The sequence below is a fragment of the Lepisma saccharinum genome, chromosome 27 (genome assembly GCF_977018435.1).
Source record: "Lepisma saccharinum chromosome 27, izLepSacc3.1, whole genome shotgun sequence".
In the NCBI taxonomy this organism is placed as follows: Eukaryota; Metazoa; Arthropoda; class Insecta; order Zygentoma; family Lepismatidae; genus Lepisma; species Lepisma saccharinum.
The window spans coordinates 27,571,728-27,595,998 of NC_139255.1; the positions used below are offsets into that span (position 1 = coordinate 27,571,728).

At 41.1% G+C, this 24,271-nt stretch overlaps 1 protein-coding gene across 1 annotated transcript in view; it reads left to right on the forward strand.

The window, feature by feature from the left end:
* Positions 1 to 9,799: 9,799 nt before the first annotated feature.
* Positions 9,800 to 24,271, forward strand: part of LOC145980366 (dipeptidase 1-like) — a 136,302-nt gene continuing 121,830 nt past the window's right edge. The window contains exon 1 of the mRNA XM_083113428.1: positions 9,800 to 10,059. Coding sequence (XP_082969554.1) covers positions 9,934 to 10,059 — 126 coding nt within the window. The 5' untranslated portion in view covers positions 9,800 to 9,933. The remainder of the gene's footprint in view (positions 10,060 to 24,271) is intronic.

Genomic DNA, 24,271 nt, shown 5'->3' on the forward strand with positions numbered 1-24,271 from the left:
TCTTAAACAAGAGGGTTTGCTTGTCCCTAACATAAGATGATACCGGTTCATCGTCCCTGTGGAACCGATATCTGATCTGCTCCTCGATCTGCAGCTGATCAAGGGAGCCTGTGAATTCTTCAATAAGTTTTTTCTTGACGTCCTCATTGCTGACTAAATTGACGCCAGGTTGCTGGCTAATTGCATTAAACCAGCGGAGGGCTGGTCCACATAACAACGCCGGGAATAATTGCCGTTTTTTCGTCTCGTCCCAATTGTTCAGAATCGCCGCACTTTCGAAACGATCTATGAATTTAGTAACATCCTCCCCCGAGGCACCCTGAAACTGAATGCTCTCGAACAGGAAGGGATGAACAAAAGGTAGTTGAGCCATGATGGGTGGGTCCACAAGAACTGTGGGACGATTATCAATTTGAAAGTGAGCCTGCGCGCGTGCGCGGCTTCTAGTTAATGGAGGACTTCTGATTTGGGTGGATGAGGCACAAGGTATGCCCTCCACATCAAAAGACGGACCAACAGCATTATTGGCGAGAAGGATGAGCCTGTCCAATGTGGTATCAAGCTCGTCCTCCAACTCAATAAATGACATAAGGCATTACTAACAATGGTGACGTACCTTATTTTAAAAAAATAACCCCCCATTAGGAAAAAATTCCGCGAAGAAACAAGTCTAACATGATATTAATGCATTTCAATTTTCATTTATTTCAGAGTGAAATAAATGAAAAATTCCGCAGCCTACCCTTTCAATTTTCATGTCTGTTTAGGAAAACAAGGCATGACGCTTTCATTTCCAAAAGAACCACGTTGCTCTAATTTTTCATCACATTTCCATAATAATGGATGAAAAACCCACGCATCTCAAACCACGTAGCGTTCCTCTGGACGCGGGGATCTTAAATAGGGATGTACTATTAGTACTAGTTGATGGTAGAGACAGCCCTGAACGGGCAGGTACAAATATCTAACTATTCATTAAAATAGACTCATGATTCGTTTCTAGACTGAAGTGAGCAATGCAAATGGCAGAATGGGTGTAGACTAGATTACCCTGTTCGGTTTAGAAATAAGACCACTAGCTCCTGCTTCTCCGATGATTCCAGATTAAAAGATCTCGTGTCGCTCTCATGCGCACCTATTTAAACCCTCGCTTGGCCTCTCGTCACCTCTTGCCAAAGGCCAGTGTTCTTACCATTTCCTGTAGAAAGCTTATCCTACACATTTCTGAGCAAGGAGCTGACAAGGTCTGCCAGGGTCAATATTTCTTAATCGAACAGGGCATGGTACGATACAAAATTAAAAAATTGAATACATAATTATAAAATAAAACAGTGGATTCTACAATTTTATACATCAACATAAATTCAAATTGTAGGTTTCAACAAGATCAGCTACTAAACCTCTTGCCTTGTTTAGGCATGTGAGAATTGAGATATACCTATGGGAATATCTGGGAATTTTATAAGCTACATTATTCAAAAAGTATTCACTGTCAACTTGGAAATTTAATATCTTCTCTACAAAATTTAACCTTCTCATTTTTCTTCTTTCTTCTAAGGAAAACATATTCAACTGTGATAACCATTCAGAGTAATGTTGGTCATAGGAATTTTTTTTTAAACTTTGTGCATAATAACCTGATAAAAAGTTTTTGAACTGATTCAACTTTTTGAAGGTGACTGGTTGCAGTCAAAAACCATAATTCATTTGCATATTCAAGAATAGGACGAACTATCGTTTTATACAGGAATATTAAGGTATCTTCTTTTTTAAAAACTTTCCATGAGAAAAATATATAACCAAGCATTCTCTTTGCTCTTTTGCAAATTTCTGAAATGTGCTCATCAAATATGAGAGAGGAGTCTATTACTATTCATAAGTCTTTATGACTGTCGCACACTTGGATTTTATTTTCATAAATAAAATAGTTTGAGACTATATAATGAACTTTCTTAGTACATCTTAAAACTTTACACTTTCTCAAGTTAATTTCCATTTCATTAATCTTGCACCAATATGTCATTCTATCGAGATCAGCCTGAAGTTGAGCGACATCATTATTTGTTAAAATACTCTTAAAAATTTTTATATCATCTGCATATAGGAAACATGTGCTAGATTTAAAACATAATGTAACATCATTGATAAAATCAGCGAACAGAATTGGGCCAAGTGGCGACCCTTGAGGTACTCCACAAAGTATTTCTTTTTTAGAAGAAGTTGTTTCACCAATCTTAACAGAGAAACTTCTATTTACTAAAAAGTTGGAAAACCATTTCAGAAATCGTGGTGATAATCCTATTTGGTCGAGTTTGTAAATTAATAGCTGATGGCTGACACTATCAAAGGCTTTAGCCAAGTCAATAAATAAAATATCGGTCTGGGATTGCTTCCTAATGTTAGATTTAAGAGAGTCTATTAAAACCAATAAATTTGTGATAGTAGACCTTTTTCTAAAAAATCCATGCTGATTTCCATCAATATATTGTTTAAAAGAAAAAAGACAAATAGTCAGCAATTATGTGTTCAAAAACCTTTGCCATGGAATTTAATATAGTAATTGGTCTATAATTATTAAGATCATTGGCTTTTCCATCTTTGTTTTTAGTTACAGGTACAATAAACACATTTTTCCAGATATCTGGAAATTTTCCAGAAGTAAGTGACATGTTGTAAATTTTAGTTAACAATGGTACAAAAACATCTTTGTTTGCTTTCAAAATAAAATTAGATATGCCATCAGGACCTATAGAAGACCTGCCTTTTAGTTTGTTAATTGTATCACTTACATCCTTTTCCAAGATAACAGGTACATCAATTAGGTTGGTGTATGAATGAAGATTAATATTTTTAAAATTTACATGACTTCTTTTTGAGAAAGATTTGTGAAAGACTCACTAAAAGCATTAGCAATATCATATTCATTGAATAGTACATCATTATCATAAATAATTTCAGTGATAGTATTTTCTCTCTTCTTTCTATTAAAGTGAAACCAAAAAGCATTCTTGTCACCATTAACATTGTTTTCTAAGGAGGAGTAGTACTGCTCCTTTACATTAGAATATTCCTTTTTAACATCTTTCCTTAATTGGGAATAAGTACTGTAATATACACACTTATTTGTAAGTTTAAATTTATCATGATACCTTCTCTTTTTATTGATCATTCTCTTTAGTTTCCTTGTCATCCAAGGCAATTGATTGTTTGTTCTTTTAACTTTTGAAGGAATATTGTTTTTTAATATTGCATACACATTTCTAGTCAGTTCCATAACAGATTGTTGTACATCATTAGATATTTCAACCATATATGGTAAATGCAACAATTCATTATAAACATTCACATAATAATAGTAATAATTAAAGATGTGTATGAATGTATTTAACGGGATATTCGATCGATGATTATGTTGTATTACTCATGCAACGTGTATTTATAGTTCTGATCATTTTGAAACACTGTCTACAGTGCAGCAACGAATCGGGCAATTTTAAATACTCCACAGTTAAGACAAAATAATGCATAATACATACAAAACATACATAATTAAGACAAACTTCTGCACCAGCATACATAAAAATCCGTCGCTTAAAAACACAGAGGATGTAGGAGAAAAGTTTATGAAAATGATCATGCACAACTTGCAAGGTAATACTCATGGATCGCACTGTACTATGCATTGCTCTTCAGTATAAAAATTCTGAATATGAACCTCAAATTATAAAATGTTATTTTTATTGTGCATCTTTTCGATATATTTTCTATTTTTTTAGTTTTAGATAATGTTTTCAAAATTTACGTCATTTTTCCGTCATTTTTTCAAGTTTCACGTCATTTTTCGCGTCCTTCTTCTTTTCCTGCTATTTTTTGGTGTAATTTCAAAAACAAGTAGGGCTAATGTAATTGAATTTCGTTTCATTCACTCATTTTTGGCCAGGAACTGACATTTATTGCCTTGATGTCTGTAGCAATGAAAACAAAAATTCTATCGCGAAGTGATTTTAGGAACAAAGCAACATGACGCTCGATATTACCTACTGCAATAATTTTGAATAAGTTAAGATTTTTACAGATTTTTATACTTAAAATTCACACACACCTTGAAATTTCATTTGTAACGTTACAGAAATGAGAAGTATGCCGTACTAATAAAGACATTTTAAGCCATTTTTTAGGTCATTTTATTGATATTCTTAGGTCATTTTATAGATCATTTTTCAGATATTTTTAGTCATCAAAATGCGGGCTCTGCACTTAACCCTCTTCGCTTTTAAGTAGGAATCCGGATAGTTTAGAATTATTAGCAATATTTAAATTTATTTAAAATACGCATTCATTGAAAACTCCTACAACTTTACATTATTATTAAAATTAGATAGAGCATAGCATATCACAAGTTGTTTTTACAACATATAGATATTTAACGAACTAATTAATGATAGTAAGTTATATCTTGATATAATTTCTTTACACACCACTTGAAAAATTAATGTTCCTTTCAAATTTCTGCATTTCCTAAATGTCTATGTACTAGAAAGAATGTTGTTCATTCATCTACTCTGAGGACATATTTCTGTGAAAACTCTATTCGTGTTTATACTTTCGTGTCCGTAGACAAAGAAGAAGAATTACATTAACAATTAACTTCTGATTTTCTGCAGGCACATAATGGTATCAAAAGACCTGTACTCTGAGACATATCCGATAACTGTGATTCGTAGTTAAGACTGTTTATATAGAAATATAATAACTGAATATAAAAGAAAGACATTTTTGAGAATGGACAACTTGAAATACGTTTTCTAATCAAATAAATAAGAATGTATATATCTTTCATAGAGCGTAACATTTCCTCTTACCTACAAAATTCCTGTCAAACCATCATATTCCAAAATGTAAAAGAACATAATATTAGGTTCTTAACTAGAGTTTCAACAGGGATGAAGTTCTGTTGTTCTTACATGATTCAAAACTGACATTAATGTATTTTCAAATGTATTAATTCTATTATTTTACCCTAATATTACTGCCTCGATTTCAAGGTTTTATTTATTTAAGGTATTTAATACAAAGTTTCATTGATTGATTGAGTTGGTTTATATCACTTTGCTCTACTGCTATTTTTTGCAAATCGCGAAGATGAGGATGAGTGATGATATAATGAAATGTATGAAGGGACACTCGTAACGAACACCCATGCACATTCCGGGATTCGAGTACGGTTTCGTAATCCGAGTCTTGGCCAAGACTCGTTTACCACTTCATCGAATTCCACGAGTGACCAGCAGAGAGAATAGCTATTTGCGATTAAAATTAACCGATATGTCATCTGGTGGGATTTTCAGGAACTATTGTCGGGACGCGCTAGCAAGCGGCGTGGGACCACCCACTCTGGTAGCGACGCGCTGTTGCCGGATTGACCTACTTCAGGATTCTCGCGAGCCCACAGAAACATGAGGAAGGCTGAACTACTGCAGCTCCTTATGTTACACAAACCCCAGTTCCCCATATATCGAATAGACAAGCTTGCAGAAGAAGCGGGACATACGGTGGTCCGTCTCCCGCCTTATCATTGTATGTACAATGCAATCGAACTTATTTGGGCACAGGTCAAAGGGCTGGTAGCACAGAGGAACACTTTGCCACCTTTTACACCGTCTAAAATTTTGCAATTGACAGAACAGGCTATCGGGGATGTGACAGCAGATAGTTGACGTTCGGCTATAGAACACGCAAGGAAGATTATTTCCGAAGCATGGGAAAAGGAGGGAGTTGAAGAGCAACAAATGGAGGATTTTGTAATTTCACTTGGGCGGGAAGACAGCAGTGACAGTAGTAGCTCAGATGAAGATGTTCCTTTACCAACCAACAATGAAGATGATCTTGGGATAGCGCCACTGGAATGGTAGCCGGTAAGTAGAAACTGATTCTTTAACTACTACTTCTGTTCTTTCATTCATTTTTTATGTTTTTACATACAGGTAGCCTCAAAGCATTAATAACACATGTACCAAATGTATCATTAATGTTAAGGAAATCGAGCAATTGCCAAGTGTTTCGTTGTAATTTATTGAACTCTGTATTGCCAGAGCCTGTATTTTCATATAGCTCCCAAATTATCTCACTTCACACACCCACATGTGCCTCCCCGATGGCACAGTGGTAAGGTAAGTGTTGTCGCCTTGTAATCAAGTAGTCCTGGGTTTGATACCCTGTCGAGGCACATAGCACATGGACCTACACTTCCAACTGTAGGTCCATTCCACATTAGCCGTAGTGTGCATAAAATGGTCTTCAAAACACCAACTCAATCAATCAATTCACACACAATTGATTTGTTCTTGATAAATTCTTCTCCGTAATACAGTAACTCAGTTCTGTAAAATTCTGTTTTGGAGGTGAATTCTTGTAGGTTCCTCAAAATATAATTTAAAAACGTGTTAACGAAACGAAGTTGTACATAATTTGTTTATACGTAATTTGCCCTAATTTTCAAGAAATACATTTCATTTGTACGTTCTGAAGCTTCAACAATCGCGGCGTGACAAAGAAGGCAAAGAGAGGCGGCATGAAATCAAAGGAGAACGATTTGCCACAGTGTTGTTCATAACACAAGACGCATTTTCTTTGTTGGTAATTGTGATACGATACAACATAAGTAAAAAGGTGCCGGTAGGTGATGCTTGCAATGTACCATAATAAAAACACAACAAAGGTTCTTTCAGTGAAGGTTTTCGGTTGCTGTGTAGAGCAGGAACATAAAATGTTTCATGCTTGCCAGAATGCCCGAGCTTGCCAACAGCTGACTAGCCTGTCCGTGTGTTTGTGCGAACGTGGCAACGTAGAAACCCCCCAGCCACATGGCAGCCAACGAGGAGACAGAATTTGGTCACGTTCTGCCGTTCTGCGTTCTGATTGCACGCCGCTTCATATTGCGTCCGTACTGTAGTCTATGTAGGGTACGTTGTGTTGAAGTCGTTTAAAGCATGGGGAATATGCGAAAGAGTAAGGTCTACTTTTCAGGTTTCTTTGTGCTCTAAATCGTTTCATGGGTCAGAACAAATAAAAAGTTTTCAAGTGTTTCCACCCTGTGGAATCAACAAAATGAAATTTGTAAATAAATCAGGGAAAACGTAATTGATTGACATAAGACTGGCATGGGGAATAACACTGTTATTCGGCAAGGAAAGGAAATTACTCTCGCACAACGTGTATGGTAAGTGTGGCGATATGATGGGGAATTTACGTACATTGGGGTTCCTTTAAGTTCTATGGTTTATTTGGTCATGTATTTGTTCTATATTAGGTTTTCGCTTATTCTAAAGTATTGAATTTATATTAGTGTGCGTATTGAGAACCCTTTCTTAGAATTCTCGTATGGACGCACTCACTATCCACTCATTGCCCCCAATAAAATTCTTGAATTTAATATACTGGGATTCAAATTATGATGATTGATTTATAAACACAGGTTTTTACATGATTAAAATGGAAATTGAGTACAGAAAAATATTTACTTGTTGGTTGTTAAATTTCTATTAAAGTACTATTTCACTGTTAAAATATAAAATGAAAAGTTCAAATTTTGTGATTTTGAATTTGTAACTTTCTGACACAAGCCTGCTTTAAGCGGATGAGGTAGACTGTGTAGAATCTGAGAAATGGGCCCTTTTTCACAGCTACTTACACTTAAACGGCGCCATTTTTATTAAAATGTTTTCTCAGTTTAAATAATTAATGCAAACGTTATTTTACTCCAGGTAAGATTAACGTTCTTGGAAATTACTTAGGAGAAGGCGGTCAATATCTTGTGTACCTCAAATATTAAAACAGGCGAAAGGAAAGTGGAAATCAATAGTTCCACGCATCGATTGTCGATGTGGTTTCAAATGAGTGACCGGCTTGAAGGTGAAACTGACTACTCCCCGAACCGGAAAGTTCCCTCGCATGTTCCGCCGTATCTGCTTCTCATTATCACCTACTTTATTCACGAGCCGAGTCGGCCACTGGCGCAGCTGCAATTGGCATGGTGTCTTTCGTTCAATGCGTTTTCCGTTTGCTATCGATTGGAACAACCCTTGCGTGTAGATCGAGTCTTAACGATTTGGCCTCTCGTAGGGAGTTCACGCACGTGCTATACCGAAGGAATTATTGCATTATTTCTAATTAATGCAACGTAAGCATCTTTCAGGCTAACGTATGATACCTTTAGAATTAAAACGGAATGGCTACATCCTAGTCTTCACATTTAACGGACGGGCCGGGTCTGTGAGATCCAGGTGGTAAACATCTTCACTCTACCGTGCCGTGGCACTTACTGTCCACTGCGCCATCGGGAAGACCCTTTACGGATTCCTCGATCTCTTAGAACTCTGGTTAAATGTCCAACAGTTCTTCATGAATTATGTACATATTATTCCTCTGATGCAAAAATGGAGCTCGTATCAACTCCAAGTAAAGGAAAAACCGAATATAAACAAAATTGACCGATCCTCTTACACTTAAAGTTTCAATGCTCATATCCTTACAAATAGCATATGAAACATTGCTGGGCCAACAGTAGGATGAACTTCTGCAGTCTTTCGAAAATATTATGTCCTACAATGTTGGTCTTCGTTCTCATGCATTAGGAAATTATGCCTGGAACTTTTATCGGTTTGAAAATGTTTGATTACATTTTATAAGCGCCGATAAAATTTCTCTGGACTGAATTTCTAAGTACAAATATTGGGGAAGCAACAGCCGTTTCCCCCGCCCCAACCCTCTCCTTGTGCATGCCTATGGCTTAGTCGATTGTAAAGACACTACTACTACTTTGTGTAAAAGTTAAAATGGTAAATCACCTTTACTCCTTGCAACATGCCATGAAGGTGTAAAGGGAGAGATGAGACGCAGGGCTCCAAATATAGAGGATTTGTGGAGGTGATGTGATCACCACCATGTTCGTGCCGTCTTTGCTTCTCATGATGCTCCTGGGAACCTATTTTCTAGAGGCTGGCTGGCTTCATTAACCTCGTGACCCGATTGTAACTTAAGCTCATCGTGAATAATAATAAGCAGTGAAATCAAAAACTTTACTTTCTTCACGGAATGAAAACAAATTCATTGATTGAACTCTTTTAAGTCCACTTTAAAGGCTAATCGGGATTGGACTTAGAGTTTAAAATGATTGATTGATTGATTGATTTAGTTTATTTTACTTCGCGTTTTGTGCCTCTTGGCTAATTTGCGAAGATGGGGATGAGTGATGAAATGATGAAATTGATGAATGGACATTCACAAACAACCAAGTCCGAGCGGAATTCGAACCCGCGGGATGTGCTAACCACTCGGCCCTAGGGTCCGGCAGAGTTTAAAATGAGATCCGAACCATTGTGCCTCCACCGAGTATCGAACCCGGGACCCATTGATTACAAGGCAATGACGTTACCACTACGCCATCCGGGAGGCCCTGGAATAAGACACAAAGTCTAAAACTTTAGTTCCTTCGCAACAACAATATGTGTTTAATAGCTACGATTTCCAACAAGATGGTCTGGCACAGCTGAGAGAAATATTGCTTTTTGCCGGGAAACAACACCCAGCCGAAATCATCGTGCAAAATAAACTTCATATGTGGAGATAACCCAGTTATCGCGATCTCTCTGTCCCCATACACTCAATAGGTGGAGCAACCTGCTGGGACCGTAGCTTATCGATGCATCATAGCAGGTCGGAAGCGACGCATGCGCACTGAGGGTCTCCTCTTCGACGCCGGCGTAGCTCAGTAGTCGCGAGGGGCTCCACCGGTGGACGTCAGCGAGTTCCCGAGTTCCCGCCGGTCGGAAATCGAGTGCCAAGGTGGCTGCGAATCGGAATTCTCCTTCCATCGAGGAAGCGGGTGTGTTGCTCGAACTGCCCGCATGGGGGCCCGTTGTCATCAAAGAGGAGATGGGCAGCCAGAGGCCGCTTGACGAAGAGAATGTCCAGCTGGACCTGGACCTCATCGAAAGGGCCACGGAATGTTCGTCCCCCACCACTTCGGCTGTACAGCTCGAAACCAAGTGGGATTGTCAGGTGGGTGAATCTCGTTAAGAAACAATTGTTGTTCTTTCGTGTTCAGTGCTGCGCAAATGGCTGTCTCTTTCTCAATGTTTGCAACTAAAAAACAAATTAAATGTAATCTTAAAACAAACTTTAAAAGCGCGCGAGAATATTGCATATATTTCAACATAATTTAATACATTTCAACTTAGATTATAACTTACCTTTGCTCTGCAAATATACAAATTCAAAGTGTATAAATTGTGTTGCGCTGTTTGTACACATCTAGACACGAAATTAAAAAGTTATTCACTGTCTTCTTGTACACGTATCCATCCGCCAAACGTAACCTATTGTCAGATTGATCGCTGATCTATGGAACGTGGGTTTGAATCATGGGAATACGACTGCTCCTTTAATCAATGTTCACCTGACGGCAAAGTATAAAATCTCCATCAACAAATTGTTTCACTGCAATCGGATGTATGGAAATATTAAGACAATAAATTCAAATTAGGTAAATAAACTACACCGTAAGTAATCAAAAGCTGTAATATATTCCGTTCCATCTAAACTGCTTTTATCAGCTACAAGATGCAGTGTGATAGGATACTTCTAACACGTTTCGGTAAATTACGAGTGTGTTTAAAATCAGTTCTGCATTATTTGGAATGATCATTGTGAATATCATATTTACTCGAAAAGAAACGAATACCATTGAAAAGTAATAACCTTGTCTAAAGAATATTATTTCAATTTTTACTCCAATCATATTCTGAGTTAGTGCAAATTATACACTTTTAGAATAATACTATTGTTACAGTTAATCGAATATGTATTTCCTAATTTACATTATAATAGGTACGAAATTGTTACAAAAGTTCTCTGTGCATTAAATAAAGAATGATGTGCATGAGAAAACTATAAATCTAGAGTCAGAATCACTTTGTACTATTTTAAATTTAAAGTAATGGGGTCCTATACTCTGATGAGAGTAATTGAATTAATTATTCAGATATCTTGCAAACGGGGTTTAAATTCATTTATTAATTTCATTCAATTACTTTAAATGTAAACTCTAATATAATACATTTTTGTATTTTTGTATTTAACATACAACATTAACATTTATGTACTTTAACGAATCTGATAATTTGCCAAATAGTATTGCCAAATTAATATAATTACTATAAAAGTTATTTATTCGAATGTTTGGGCTCATGATGATGTAATACGCGTATAGTTGAATTAATGAAAAGTATGTCTTAAAGAACCGTACTTACAACATAATTTGTATAAATTTTCATTTCTTTCACTAAACTAAAAAGTATAAATACACACCCTTATGTAGGAAAATTTAATTTTTAATTGCTAGGAAAGTTGTGTTTTCTGTAATGTTGGCGTTTATATCGCTTTTAATTTTATATTGTGAAATTTTTTCTCTTGCTAATATAAAAATTACATGGGATAGGACAAAGCATACTGTTCTAGAATCTACCATTCAGATATAGTACTCAAACGCACTACCACCACGATAGGCCTAATTAATTCATGAATACTTACATTGCGTGAAATTTACTTTAAATGCTGTTTATACATAAAATTCGTTGTGTTTAAGGTAACCAAATAACATACAAGAATAACTTACGAAAGACCAACACCCGTTAAACCCAGTACCGAAAACAAAATCAATGCTATGTTAGAAAGTAAATTGATTTTGGCTACTGATTTTTCTAATTAATTGAAGAGTGAACTTTAAATTAACTTCACGTTTTTACTCGTACGTTTGCAATAGGAATTTTGCATGGTAAAAACACGTGGTTATTGATTGTGTTGAGTGACAAATCCCCATTTAAAGGAAACTGGCATTTTAGATTCTATCTTTAGCCTCGCGTGTGTATGTGCAGGAAGCTACGTATGCTTATCTTCCAACAAGGTTCGAATATAACGCAAAGGATGTATTGTGGGTAGAATATTGTAGCTGATTTGAATGAACGTCAGTAGTATAAGTGGCCGGGTTCAAGAACCGAAAATGAGGCTCGGTGAGGCTCGCAGTGTTGCCAACCCCTTACTCGAAAAAATCACCAAGGTTTTTATCTCGGTCTAACCTAATTTAAAGCAAAAAGCTGGCAATACTGCGAATCTCACCGAGCCTCATTTTCTTGCAGTGTTGCCAGCTCGAGCGAGGCGTAGCCTTTTACGGTGTATGTTAACGGTTTGCTCTCGTAAGGCATGAGCCTTATTTTCTCGCAGTGTTGCCAGCTCACCCCAAGAATATTTCACCATGTGATATTTTACAAGCGAAGCTAACCTACAAATGGGAGTTGGCAACACTGGCAACATCAATTGCGGTTTAGTGTTGCTAACTCACCTCAAGAATATTTTACCATGTGATATTTTACAGGCGAAGCTAACTTACAGAGTAGTGTAAGTGGCCGGGTTCCACGCCCGAAAATGAGGTATAGTGAGGTACACAGTGTTGCCAACCTCTTACTCGAAAAAATCACCAAGGTTTTTGTTTTTGGGTCTAACCTAACCTCAAGCAAGGAGCTGGCAACGCTTGAGGCTTTTCTCGCAGTGTGGCCAACTCACCCCAAGAAAATTTCACCATGTGATATTTCACAGGCGAAGCTAACCTACAAATGGGAGTTGGCAACACTGATTAGTGGAGGTAGCCGGGTTCACCAGCATCAATTGGCGATCAGTGTTGCCAACTCACCTCAAGAATATTTCACCATGTGATATTTTACAAGCGAAGCTAACCTACGAATAAGAGTTAGCAATACTGATTAGTGTAATCAGCTTAGTTGAGCGCCATCAATTGGCGATCAGTGTTGCCAACTCACCCCAAGAATATTTCACCATATGATATTTTACAAGCAAAGATAACCTACGAATGGGAGTTGGCAACACTGACTAGTGGAGGTGCACGGGTTGAGTGCCATCAATTGCGGTTCAGTGTTGCCAACTCACCCCAAGAATATTTTACCATGTGATATTTTACAGGCGAAGCTAACCTACAAATAGAAGATGACAACACTGGTAACATCAATTGCGATTCAATGTTGCCAACTCACCTGAAGAATATTTCACCATGTGATATTTTACAGGCGAAGCTAACCTACAAATAGAAGTTGACAACACTGGTAACATCAATTGCGGTTCAATGTTGCCAACTTACCTGAAGAATATTTCATCATGTGATATTTTACAGGCGAAGCTAACCTACGAATGGGCAACACTGACTAATAGAAGTGGCCAGAGCTGCGTCCGAATCAGCAGCAGATGTCACCTAGAGCGCTGTTCCATCCGGGACTCAGCCAATCTCTGTTGTCCGAATTTGCGGTAGACGTGGAGTCGGAGGGAAGAGCAGAGAGGCGCGACAGATGCACGCTTGAACTCGCTGTGACGCTGCGCTTGGCAGCCATATTCTAACTTTCACTTTGTACAGACAACATTTACTGATTAGAGGATGTAAAACTCAGTTATATTTTAATATTTTATCGATAATGAATGCAGAAAACGTAAATGATGAAATAGCGTGTTATATTTTTTAATGTGAGTAGTTAGGTGGAAATCATTGTCATGTTTGTTTGCGCCCCAGAGCGCGGTGGGTGAAGTTCGGGCTGACACCTGGCGGGAAAAGTGACAGCCGTACTACAAGGGGACATGCAGATTCGGACGACTTGGACGCGACTTCGAGTGCACGCGAGAGCAACGGGAGAGAACGGGATGGAGCGCTTGCCAATCCGGACACGGCTTTTGTAAACCTCTCTCGGGAACGATGTGCCACACACGCGCGCGCGCGCCTATCGGTAGATTACGTTTCGCGTATTTATTTGTTGTGCTGGCACAGCGTGATGAGTAAATAATGCATTTTCTCATTTTTGAAGTACGAATGCACTTTATCGTAATCTTCCAAGTCCCGGGGACACTAATGTTTGTATATCGTGACTTTTGTAAACCTCTCTCGGGAACGATGTGCCACACACACACACGTGCACGCGCTGGCGCCTCTTATTATTTGTGCAAGAAAAAAGATGTTAAACATGTTAAAACTGCTCTGTGACCCTCTCGTTCTTCACGTCGTGGACGAAGGACTTCTCGGCGACCAGGATGACACTGCATACGGTATCCTCGGGCAACGGACTGTTGAACTCGCAGACGACCTTGATGTTGGTGCGATCGTTGACCACCACCTGCTTCCTCTTAGATGTGTTGATGACAAACATGGGTCTGTGGGTTTTGAATTCGCTGGGCGTGTAGTACATGTCCATGCTTCCCTCGGTCACGCGTTTGAAAGCCGTGTAAGCTTCGTAAAGTTTCAGGTAATCGTCTTTGGTCATGTCGAGGTTGTAATTCTCGCGCGGGAAAACTTCGTTGCGTCCATTTTTCAGATAAATATTCTTGATCTTGCAGTCGTCGAACTTGCTGGAATCTTTTTCCTGGTTGTTATCGCGCCCGGTTTGAAAGAGCACTACGACGAAATCTGGCATGTCGAACTGTATGTTGTTGAACTGCGTCGTCACGTCGAATTCCATGTGACTTCCCGACGCCACCTTCTGCACGCACTGGTAACCGTGAAAGCGAATCGGCACCTGCGGACTCTTCAAGATCTCCGCTTTGTACTTGAGGGCATAGTTTGTTTCGTATTCCACGATCGGCATTCTCAACTCCATGCTCCGGATGACGCACTTGGCTGCTTCGGGTAAAGTGTTGGCTATCGGCGTGCCGTCGGCGTTCAAGTTGGTGTATCGCATCAGCGCGTCGTTGTCGTTGGCCGCTCTTCGAAACGTGACGCGCAATCCCCCCTTCCACATGATTTCTTTGTAGTCGGAGAAGAATCCCGGCAGCAGACGCATGGGAAAGAGCACCGTGTGACTTCTAGTCGATATTTTGGTCCCCGCTTCGAATCCTCCCGCCTGGTAGTATGCTGCGTCAGTTTTGGATAATTTCAATGTTCCCACTGCCGTCGACGTGATGCCTGGATAGTCTATTCTGTCGATGACGGTGTTGTGTTTCCTCACCTCCACCTGCGAGAACAGATGAGGCACGAAGTTGTCCACGAGTATCAAATTTGCATTGGGTGGAAACGCGTCTCCGCTTTCTTTCTTCACCACGTCGAATTGAAGGTAGAGGTCTGTTCTGTGAGGATGAACAAACCCGTCGCCTACGTCCACGTCGTATTCGATCTCCCTGTTCGCTTCGTTGAGATTGGCGAACGTGCGACGGTTCGGAGGGAAAGATTGCAATTCGTAACTTTCGATTTGCTCCATTTTTACTATGCGTGTTATTTACTATACGTTGATCTCCACGATGGCCGTCGTAGTGGCACCTGCGAAATCCACCACGTCTCCTTTCTCGTTCGTCACCACCAACTCTATGTCGTCTATGCGGTTGCGACATACTGGAAAATAGATCGGCGAAGAGGGCGTGTAGATGATCGGTTCCATGAACTCGGAACTGGGTTTGAACGTAGCTATGATTCCCGTCTGCTTGTGACTTCCTAACAATCCGTCCGAAGATTTAGTAATCATTCCTTCCGCCACGTTGCAGTGAACGTTCAGAGTTTCGATGGCTAGAAATTTAGGAATGTTGGTTGCCGTGTGTTTGATGCCAGCTTCGAGTTTGGTGTCGTTCTCGAAACCTAAAAGTTCTCCCATGGTGCCCAGGTTTATGGTCTCCGTCGCCGATAGGATTTCCACTCTGTGCGTGACCGAATTTTGAGAAAGGTACGTGCCTTTGGGTAATTGAGCTTGCAAAGTGGAAAGATTGTATTGGCCTGGCGTGACGACGATGTGTTCGCTTCCGACGCTAATTTTGTTGTTGTGCTGCGTGACGTTAGGTATGAGGTACATGCTGTAGAATGCACGCAGAGCTACGGATTTAGGATAGACGATGTCGTCGTGCAGCGTGAGTTTCAAGATCGAAGATTCGCTCGTGAGATGGAACACGCCCATCGTTTTTAAGATTCCACAATGCTTTCTGAAAATGTTCCACCGACGGGTTATTTATTTTAGACATGTATGCGAGAACGGAAAGGCATAGGTGGCCGCAGTTAACATCGGTGAAACCCTGGATGCGTTTGTCATTGTAGTAGAGGTTGGCAACACTGAGATACTTCACCAACCTGGCAGGTGGTGTGCCACCAAACGAATCGAAAACAAATGCTTTGTCATCGTCAATTTTGAGGTAGCATATCCAATGTGTACCAGGATTTTTGTAACTGTCCAGGTTGACCACGCCATACTCTTTTTTCTTCACAGCAGAGGGTAGAGAATCGGACATGAAAACACCCCTGAAGTTCTTTATTCCCAACGGTTCGATCAGAGATTCAATATCGAAGTTGGACAGGGCTTCTTCTTTTTTTTATATTTCTTCAAAGCATCGAGGTTGCTTTTTTGTTTTTTGGTTATACCTTTCCCCTTCTTCTCCATAGCCAGGTTGTGACGTTTCTGTTCTTCCAATTCTGCCTTGTTTTTCTTCGAGTCGATGACGGTTTTCGCGATGGCGGCGCTACCGCCGGCCAAACTTCCAACGGCCCCCAATGCTGCCAGGATGGCCGGGATGCTGAATATGAAACCTCCGATCTTTTGCTGTTTCCGCGAACGCTGCAAGCGTTTCAATTGAGGTGTGCTGAGAAGTAATTTCATTCCGTGTCCTTTCGTCAAGCAAGAACGTTTCTTCTCACGTTGTTTCTTGGTGAGTAACCCATCGAGGGCACCTAGATTTTTCAGATTGGAGTATGGTATCTGGTACACGACACCTTTGGGCTTCATGTTGATGCTCTATATGTTATTTTCACGATATGTTATTTATATATATGTTCTAGGATTTTTTTTGTGTAATTTTTTTTGGTATGTTATTTATATATAAATGTTCTGAGATTTTTTTGTTCCGTGTAATTTTTTTCAAGGATATACTTCGCGCAGAGTCGTTACACAAATTCTATTACGTGCTTTGTTTTTTTACCAAGAAGTTCTTTTGTACCCTTGTACACGATTTGAGTTTTGTTCTCGATTAAAATAGCTAGCTTCTCGTCGGATAACATGTCAGCGTATCGATCTGGTAAAAATAGACTGTATTGTGCGTTGAGGAACAGACGCGCCTTGGGACCATACTGGGTAGAAACAATTGAACCGGAAGTTATCGTGTAAGGTTTGTCCACTTCCAATTCCTGAATTTTTACATATTCGATTGATGAATTTAGCATTTGTTTTAATGCTTGGGCGTCTAGTGATTGTTTACTCATTTTATAAATGGCAAACACAACTGGAGTTTTTTTTTTTACGTAGTGTTATTTATATGCCGAAGAAATTTTTTTCACGGTAGAGAAATTTTTTTATTTCTACACACCCCATCCAAATTTTTGTTTCGTGTTCATGGCGATGGTGGTGCCCAGTGCTGCAACTCTTTCTCCCAGCGAAGCGTCTCTGCTGACGAATCTTTCGAAAGCTGCGTGCTCTAACTTTCTGTCTGCTTCGTGACGTGCATCCAGATCGGTGCGAGTGGTGTTGTAGGCGATGTCGTGATCTTTGCATGCGGCGTCCAACGGATTCACGCCCTTGTCTCCTCTCTCCAATCTTTTCTCGAGTTTGGTACCCGGTCCGCAGTACTGGTAGCCGGGTAAATGCATCTCGAAAGGTAACTTGTTGATGATGTCGTTCACGAGTCCCTTTCCTTCGGCCACGTTCCAGAATCTCGGAGGCAGCGTGTTGATAATTTTAATGAGGTAACCTATGCCCTTGTCGTCGTTCACGATGAAGTTGGAAAGTTTTGTGCTGATCATGTCCACGATGCCAACCTTCTCGTTGTAGAAATTACGATTGCCTGCATTCTCCTCTCCTGCAATAACCAACAACCTGTCTATGAGCTTGCGCACGTCGTCCACCCACACAAACTCTTTGGGCAGGGTGTTGTAGAGTTTGACGCCACTACCCGTTTTCACCTGGTTCCATATCGGTTTGATGAGATTTCTGTACTTCTCACCGCTGCTCGATTTCACCCTATTCTGCGAGGCGTCGTTGTTCTGGTACAAGGCATCCGTCATGATCAGAATTTCCTTGTAACTCTGGTAATCTTCTTCGGTGTAATCCTTCGGCTGCTTTTTGGCGACGAGTTCCCACAGTCCCACCGTACCCGGATACCTGGTCCAACTATCCTTCTCGCCTAAATTAACTTTAATGTCGTTGCCTTCGAAACTCACCTTCGATTTTCCAATCTTCCAAACCACACCGCCGCCTTCGTTGCTCTCCATGCTCGGATACAATCCGAACACTTCATCCTTGTCGAATTTTCCCGTGCTCAGGTAGTCTCGTGCCAAAGGTCCCAACTCGATTTTATCCAAAGACGACGACGTGCTGCTTATGGCTCGACGTCCTGGCGGTACGTCCTTCAGTTCGAACGGCGTCGAAGGAATGCTCGAAATGGGCGTGGGTACGGTGTAACTTTTAGCTGCAAGTGGTACGAGTTCGTTGATCAAATTTTTATTTTGTTCCGTGACGCCTTTAATTTCTTTACCTAGATCGCTGATGGCGTCGATCACAGGTTGATCTTGACGTTTCTTCTCTTCGTAGAATCCGCGATTCTCGGATTTCCACCCTTTGAAGCGTTTCGCGAGGTAGTTTCGCAACTTGAGATTTTCGTCTTCGATTTTTCGTTTCGTCATAGCGTTATTTATACTCATCGTTTCTCACAACGTTGCAACGTTTAGAAAGTCGTTGATTTTGTTTCTGTATTTTCCATCGTTGGGTTTTCTCGTCATGTCGATCGTCGCGAATCCGAAATCGTCACTGTTCCAACAGTGGGAGCAGCAGCGTTCCGAAAATTGATTGTAGTTCATGTCTCCGCCTACGTAGTCATCGTACGCGTGCTTGAGGTTGGTGTGATCTTGACGAAACAAACATATGAAATTAGCGTTGTCGCGTACTAACTGTTTTGGAATTTTGGAAAACGTTTGAGCTAGGAAGAAGCAATCTATTCCTTTGTGACGACCTTGCGTGAAAAAATTGCGAATTTCATTTTGATTTTCCAGGATGACATCGTCGAACACAACAACTGAATTTTCACGACAATCGTGGAGTGGTTTTATTTCCGAAGAGAACGTTGCAATATCCAGACCATCGTACAGTTTCATCAGTTGCTGGTATTTCGCTTGCTCCAAACTTTTCGAAAATACGTAGAGGTGCCTGTTCTTCCAATCTAACCAATTCGGTGCGAGGAGAAAATTGTCCACGAGCAGTGTTGTTTTCCCACACTCTGAAGGACCTACGATCAGACAGCGGATGCTGTCGGGAAGCAACTCGCCGTTCCTTTTGTTCTTTCGATTTTCCGAATCAGGTAGACGTTTCACGACATTCCACGCACTCATAGAATCACTTCGTTTGAATCGATCCAACTTTTTTCCGGAAGTCCCAGCCATTTGACAAACAGTTTGTCGCCTCTCTTACGCAAAACTTTTTCGATAAGGTACGTGTTGGGGTATTTCGTTTTAGAGAGTTCCTCCTCGTAGAAGCGCCCCAATAAAATTTCACCGCCACTGTCCTTTATTATATACGTGTGACGGTTTCCGGGTAGAACTCGAACCACGGTAAAAAGTTCCGTGCTCCAGTTTCGTGTGAAACCCCTGTCGAACGTTCGCTTCAATTTACTGACCCTCACCTGGTCTCCAATTTTATATTTAGGTTTTTTTGTCGTGGGCGTGTACTTTGGACAGTAAACGCTGGAAATTAATCGCTGCTCGTCGGACTTGGTAACGTCAGCTGGCTTCATGCCTATTGTTCTGTGTACCGTGTGATTATAGTTGTTAACAAGTTCCGGCAGTATGTCGACCCATTTGTAATTTCCTCGAAGCGTGAAGCGTGACCACATGCGCGATTTCAGAGTGCGATTAAATCTTTCCACGATGCTGGCTTTGATGTGACTGAAGGTTGAGTAATGTCGAATGTCGTGTTTCCGAATAAACTTTTGGAATACAGCATTGTAAAATTCTTTACCGTTGTCTGTTTGCAAAAACCGAGGTCGTCTGCCGCTTTCGCGAAAAATTGTCTTGAATGCATCCATGACGCACGTCCCCGTTTTCGCCTTCAAAGGTAGAGCCCATGCGAATTTCGAAAACGTGTCTATGACGGTGAGGAGGTACTTGTTGCCCTTGTTCAATTTATGCACATTTTTTAGATTGCCGCTACTCATCTCCACGAGGTCACTTTGCCAGAGGTCGTCGATTCCCTTGGTCACCACCGCCAAACGTTCGTAGTTGCGGCGTGCAGGTTTATGCAATTCTTGGACGATGGCTTGCCTAGACATTTTTTTAGAGATTACGTTTGAAGAGAAGCACCAGCGTGATGGGATTCAAAGAGGGTGGCACTTCGCTCGTGTTTTGAATGATCAGCTTATCGCCGGCACTCACGTCAAAAACGGTGAGATCTTCGTCTTCGTGTATTTCATATATGTTGCGCGTTTCGTTCCAACGTGCCAGAGGAATGTTTCCTGCTTTCTGAACACCACGATTCGATATCAGGGTCATGGTGGGAACGCTAGCTTTTCTGCCGTGAGACCAGTACGAAAATTCGTTTATCTGAATCGTGCCATCGAGGAGAAACTTGTAGTACGGATGATAAGGATGTAACATGTACAGTTTGTTACCTTCGACGAACGTGGAGATTCTCTGTTGATTGGGTACGCTGTTGATTTCGATAGCTTGCAGAGAATGCAGTTTGGCGAATTTAGTATCGACGCTAACGAGGTTGCTGTGAAGCTGTCCCAGTGTATTTTGTACGGGCAACAAATGTTCGACGATGGTATCCGTTACTGTAGAAAATGACGGTTTGATTTTCACTTCCACGTTCAACTGCTTGTAGCTTTCGTTGAGTTCTTGCAACTTGGCACCGAAAGAGGCCAGCGTCGATTCCTGCGTGGATTCCAGCACTCCAACTTGATCTCTGATGTTGACGACGATACTCTGAAGGTTCTCGACTTGATTTAATTTCGAGCTCTTCTCGGTAAGATCGTTCACGATGCTTCGCATCTCGGTAAACTGCGTGTGAAGGTCTGCGACGCTCTGCGAAGTGGGCAGCGTCGACACCAGCGAAGCAAGTTCGTCTCGAATCTGTTCCACGTTCGCCGTTTCCGTTTCCAGTCGTTTCAGCATACGTGATATGCTTCTTTTCAAAGCGTGTAATTCTTTGGAGGTGGGGAGATTGGCCACCCTACTTTCGAGATCGCTCAATGAATTTTTGATGTCGCTCGAATCGGATAGTGCCGTCACGGCCGTTTTCAATTTTTCCAAATCTTCGCTCGAAGGTACGCTCGTCCGTAACAATTCCAAGTCACCCTGTATGTTGTCCAGTACGTGATGAAAATGAGCAAGGTTCGATTCGACGTTCAAATTTTCTAAATATTCGATCTTCTGCTGAACCGTGCTCAACGTGTCTTGTATGCTCGTCAACGTACTTGCTTCAGCGTGAATATTTTTAATTTCTTCGTTGATCAACTCCAGAGACGCCTGAAGCGTAGCGATGGTGGTTTGAATGTGTTCGAAATCTTGATAAGCCTCCAATTGAATTTTTATGTTCGCGACGCTTTTGCTGATGACTTGCAGTTCGTCTGACGATGGTAGGTTCGTCATGGTATCTTCCAAAGTCTGTAACTTGGATTTAATTTCTTCCAACGTGCCGGCGAATTCTTCTTGTAATTTGGAAACAACAACATGCAAGCGTTCTACATCAATATCCTTCACGACGGTTTGAAGTTCAGAGAAATTCTTTTCGATTGCCGAAGCTCGTTCTTCGATTTCGAGTTTCAATTTTTCCAAATCTTCATTTTTCGATTGAAATTGCTGCAATTTGGCCAAATCATTTTGAAGCTTATCCACGCTCAACTGTATATTTTGAACATTGTCGTAAGAAGGTACGTCGACATAATTTTTTATGAGCGTTTTCAGTTCGGAATCGATTTTCAGAATGGGGTCGAGACATTGCGTTTGGAGCGTAGCGATTTCCGACTCTAAACTTTTGTTTAAGGTCTCCTGCAAAGCGATCAAATCGCTCCTCAACTTTTTAATTCGGACGTCCAACATGAGAATCTCTTCTGCGTGGTCTACACGCTTAGTGTTGCCGAAAATGTCGTTAGGCATTTTGGTTAACGGTTATTTATAATAGGATAGACGATTCGTAATTCAACGAAGAGAGGAATGAGTTTGTCGTAATCTCCTAGGAGTTCCACGTATAAACAATCTCCTGCAGAAACATCGTACGTAATGTTAGAAAGCATCTTGTCGTGCTTGATTCGAAAAATGTTCTTGCCGGTAGATATTTTGATTTCGCCTACGTTTTCCGGATTCACGGTGATTTGAAGTTTTCCATCGATCGGAATTTCGTAAAAATGTAAATTGTTGTTGAAGACGTAAAACATCTTGCCCACATCGTCATCCAATTTCGTCCAAATGCTGTTAAGGTGAACAATCAGTAGACCGTTGAGTTTAGTTAACATGGAAGGTAGAAATTCATGATCTGTCGTCGCGCGATGTACAGTCTCCATGTTGGTTTGTTTTCGGAAACCAAAGAGATTCATATTATGCTGGTTATTTAAAATACGGTCAAAGTTTTTTTGTAATGACAGTCAGTGTTTTTTTTTTTTTTGTAATAACAGTCAGTGTTGTTTTTTTTTGTTTTTTTTTTTTGTTTTGTTTTTATGAATCTTCTGTTGAAGATGGGCATATGTTGCAGGTTTTGCTTTCTGCTAAGCGATAGTGCCCCCACGGCAGTGTGTGGATTCCACATTGGAGAACGCACCTCTTGTCGTCGTTGGGATCCAGGGCAATCTTCCTCACTTTGTTGGTGGTCAACACGTGGTCGACGCTCTGGATGCGCTGTTCTGCTCTTAGAACCGACGACCTGGTCTTGAGGCAATCCACGAAGTCCTCGAATGTGAGATGCTGCCGAACCACCTGTCTGCCGACACCCTTGGCCTTCTTGGTAACGCTACCCTCGGCTTTGATGGTATAGGCCTTGGCGCGAAGACCTGCAAACTCAAGAATCACATCTCCGTCCTTCTCATCTTTGAGTTTGCCAGGCACCTTCTTGTTGCGAACCAGGATGTCGTACTGGTTCGGCTGGGGATAGCCCGAGGTGTCGAAGAGCTCTTCAAGAGCTGGAACTGTGGCTATATCCCCGTATGCGTCGGTTGTGTGAACGTGGTACATCAAACTATCTGTGTCCGTGTAGAGTAGGTTGATATTGTCGTTATAGTGCTGGCGTAGTATCCCATAATATATTTGAAACATGTGCAGTTTGCTCAGGTCTAATACTGAGGCACCAACATAAATTGGCTTGTTGAGCATCACCTTGTTCTTCCTCATATGCACCAGAGCAAGCTGCTCATTATAAATAGTCCTCGATTTGAATAACAGGTTTGCTACGAGCCTGCGACATTGTGCTTTGTTTGATATTAGCCTCACATCTATATGATTTCGCACATTCTCCATGGTCTTGCCAAACACCGCATTATTCATGAGCTTGAAGAAATCCTTATCAAGCTCGGACGTGGCTGCGGTGCGGTGTTTGGTGTTGAGCTCGATATATGGACGTAACCATGGAGAATGCTCGAACTTGAGGATGCGGTGAACTGTGTGGACTGTGACCCCTCGCTGCATCAACCACCGGAGATTCTTGTAGTGCAGGACGTAATTCTTCTTGGATTCAAAATCCATGACGAGCTTCTTCTGGTTGGAATCGGGTGGACACTTGAACTCGGGTGCAGGGGGAAGATCGCAGAACGAATCCTGCAGCTTCTCGGAGAACTCAAGGTCCACCTCGGCGAAGAACCCATGTTTCGAATCGTCGAAACCTTTAATGTTGAAGTTGGAAGGGTCAGCCCACTCGAACCCTCTAAAAGGGAGTGGCTGCATCATGGAGTGTCCGTAGAGGTTATTAACGTCCGTGTGCATGATGTAGCTCGACGGTTGTGAGGGGTCGTAACCGATGGCCATGTGGTGATTGTTGGCGCGCGCGTGCCGTTGCGACACCTGGACCATTCCACCCCGCACGGCACGTTCCACAAACAGCATCATGTCCACGTCCGAAAGAAGCTCCAGCTCAATTTTCGTCACCAGAAACATGGCTGACCATGCCAGTCCGGGGAGACTATAGAAGTAGGCGGGATCCAGGTGGTAGATGGTCTTCGCAGTTGCACGAAACGCCTGGATCACGTCGGCGAGGAGCGTCACATCAAGTCTGAGGTAGGCGTC